General features: G+C 42.3%; 1 protein-coding gene across 1 annotated transcript in view; it reads left to right on the top strand.

Annotated features, from left to right (window-relative positions):
- Positions 1 to 3491, top strand: part of trim9 (tripartite motif containing 9) — a 107974-nt gene that overhangs the window by 91795 nt on the left and 12688 nt on the right. The window contains exon 5 of the mRNA XM_037694619.1: positions 2713 to 2866. Coding sequence (XP_037550547.1) covers positions 2713 to 2866 — 154 coding nt within the window. The remainder of the gene's footprint in view (positions 1 to 2712; positions 2867 to 3491) is intronic.

Below are 3491 nucleotides of genomic sequence, written 5' to 3'. Positions count from 1 at the left end.
TTAGAGGACCAGAGGAGACCAGGTGTTGGAGGTTTTAGAGGACCAGAAGAGACCAGATGTTGGAGGTTTTAGAGGACCAGAAGAGACCAGATGTTGGAGGTTTTAGAGAACCTCAGGAGACCAAGTGTTGGAGGTTTTAGAGAACTCAGGAGACCAGGTGTTGGAGGTTTTAGAGAAGCTCAGGAGACCAGGTTTTGGAGAGAATGTGGTCCCCTTCTGGTCTGATGGAGGATTCTAGCCGTTCTACAGTCCTGTGTCTTTCTTGATGGGTTTCTTGCTGGATGGGAGGGCATGTTCATCTAAAACCTGTAGATACTTTTCTGCATTGATGGAATCTTTCCAGATGTGTATGCTGCTCATGCCAGTGGCACTAATGCACCCCCATACCATCAGAGAGGAAGGCCAAGAACTGTGGTCTGAAAGCAGTCTGGATGGTCTTTAGTACGGAGGACGTGGAATCTGTGGTTCACAAAATGAACTTCATATATAAGATTTCCTGACCTCAGAACAGTTCTGGACTCACCTCAGTCCATCTGAAACGAGCTCTGGTCCAGAGGGGACGGCAGCAGTTCTGGATGGTGTTCACATCTGGCTCCTTCTCTGTCTGATAGAGCTTTAAGCAGCATGTGTGGATGAACTGTGTTTACAGACGATGATCTGTGGACGTGTTCCTGAGCCCAGAACAGAACCAGACCTGGTTTTAATGCAGCGAGGTCCAGAACCAGAACTGGACCTGGTTTTAATGCTGAGACTTGACTTACAGTTTCTTCCTCCGGACCCTTCAGACCTTCTGGTTTATATGATAAACTGTAGATAATGGGATGTTAGAAGTCTGCACAAGTTTCCATGGAGGAACATGATTCTCTAATTGTTTCATTGTTCAGTTTTTTACAGCGTGGTGAACCTCTGCCCATCTTTACTTCTGACAGTCAGCTTCTCTGAACCGCTCTTTCTGTACCTGGGCCTCTGTAATGAGAGATAATATGCGTCTGATATTATCCTTTATTTAAACGGATTCTTTCATTTTTCTGGACTGAGTACTATCGTGCCTTGAATGATTAAATGTGGACGGAAACGTGTATTAATTTCTGACTCACCAACAACAGTGAGTCGTTTATTTTAAACAATTTCAAAACACATCACACATTTACATTAATTGGCAGATTGATTACAATTAACACAGCTTAATTAATGAGCTTTACAATGAGAAATCATACGGCCATGATTTCTCACTTGCAACTGAAATACAACAGACATTTCTGAAAATATCTGGATTAATTACTGGCAGATAGAAGAGTTTTAAAGATGGGGAATGAAGGAGTTTAAATGGAGAGAAAAGATGTGTGAGGGAAAATGTGTTGACGAAGAACGACACCCTCCATTCGAACCCAGCTCTACCTCGGTACACTTCGGTAGTGGAAATAGACTCTTTACCTTGCAGAAGATACCTCAGCTTCGGTGTAGAGTTCTCTTTCAACGTTACCATTTCAGCGTCTCCGTAGGATAGTAGAGAAACGTCCGGAGTAGTGACGGTACTTCGTTCAACAGCACGCTCACCTCCCAGGTGGACTCACATGAGCTGTGAGCCCGTCAGAGTTCCACTCAGATGTGGAAGATTCCATAATCCCCACGAGACTCGAAAGAACTCCCAACTAACTCCAGCACTTCAGAACTTGCGTTCGTTTCTGCTCTGGAACGTTGTTCAGCTTGGAACTTGTTCTGCTTGGAACTAGGAAGTGTCGACCCTTTTAAAGAGGTCACTTCCGGTTCCTCTGAGAACTTCCTGATTGGTTGAACGAACCAACCGGGGTGTGGTTTTAGTGACGTCAGAGGGTCATTACATGTCAAGGAGACAGAGTAGATGTTTTAAGAACAGACAGAAAGATGTTTTGAAGAAACAGAGACATTTAGGAGCCAGTCTTCCTTCTATCTGTCTGAGAGAGTTAAACATGACATTTCGTTCCGATAAACATGTTTTTGACCGTTCTGTGACTTTTGACCGACATCACGACTTGCTCATTTCAGACAGAAAATCAAAAATGCATAATTGCTTGTAACAGGCATTTTAACTTGATTTCTACTTTGAATGAGGATTAAAAATCATTTATACTGTTTCACAGTTGATTTAAAATGAGTAGTTCACTTCAACATTTAAAATGGTTTGAACTAAACACACTTTGATTATCAAGATATTGTAAAATAGTAATGATAATAAAAAGAGAGTGTTCTTTCAATTGATCAGTGCAGGACACACTTAGAAAGTCTCTGGATGAGCTTAATTTGTATTTCTGGACTCAAATCAATGAAATAACAGTTCCTGTCCCAGGATCAGGTTTTGACCTGAGGCTTAGTTCACTACACCTCGTTAACCTAATTAATTAATTAATTGTCCTCCACCTGCTTCATATTTGTATCTCTTACTTTCACTGCCTGAAGACGCCCCTGGAATATTTTTATACGTGTTCGTGCCCGCAAAAAAATTCAAAATTATTTTATTTTACTGCTTAGTTTGAACTTTTTAAGTTTGTATGTCCCAATAAAATGTAAGGTTTGCATTCTGTTTTGCCTTTTTTTATTTTTTTAACTTTGTTTCACAACGTCCCAACATTTTTGGATCTTAAAATGTGTTTTAACGTTAACAAGCTTGAGTTTTGTTGCGTGTGGCTCTCCGTCGTTTATTCATCGATCTGTTTTGTCCCGTCCTCGTCTCAGATCTCCGACGCTTTGATCCGGAGGGTGCACATGACAGAGGGTCAGTGGGGGAAGGGAACCCTCACCCCGAGGATGACCAGCGACTTTGACCTGACCCTGGACAGCGGACCCCTCCAGCAAACCATCCACCAGCTGGACTTTGTCCAGATGAAGGGTGAGACACTTTTATTCTCCTTCTTCCACCCTGATATTTACGTTTTAGATGTTTCCAGGTCACTGATGTTCTGCTCTGTCAGCCCGTGTCCTTCTCTGCATGAAGGCGGTCCCTCGAGTGTGGAGTTAAAGAAAGCTCGCTCCTGAACATGACCCGTTTAGCTTTGAAAACCCTCCCCAACATGACATGTACTGGACACACTGTACACCAGGGGTGCCCAATACACTGACAATGATCTACTGGTCCATCTCAAAGGTATTCTGGGTAGATCTCATTAAAAAATAGACGTGAGCCGATCATCATCTATGAAATTAGTCTCTTGACTGACAGACAGGACAGCCAGTCTGAGGCCCCGATTACACGACGTGAAACGTTCCTTCATTTTCAGACAACATCCTCGTTCTCTCTGAAACTGAAGGAATCCAGGTCTCAGAGTGGAGATTTTCAGGGGAACCCCCCACGTAGGTGTGAAATGCTCCAAGTGGCACATGCACACTCCAGGAGGCTGCAGTCCAAAGTTTTTCTGCACTAACAACAGTTATAATAAATATAACAAGTTATAATAAATATAACAACAATTATAATAAATATAACAAGTTATAATAAATATAACAACAGTTATAAT

The sequence above is a fragment of the Nematolebias whitei genome, chromosome 21 (assembly GCF_014905685.2).
Source record: "Nematolebias whitei isolate Nwh7 chromosome 21, NemWhi1, whole genome shotgun sequence".
NCBI lineage: Eukaryota > Metazoa > Chordata > Actinopteri > Cyprinodontiformes > Rivulidae > Nematolebias > Nematolebias whitei.
Note: the sequence above shows the minus strand (reverse complement) of the source record. Positions and strands in the feature narration are given on the sequence as shown.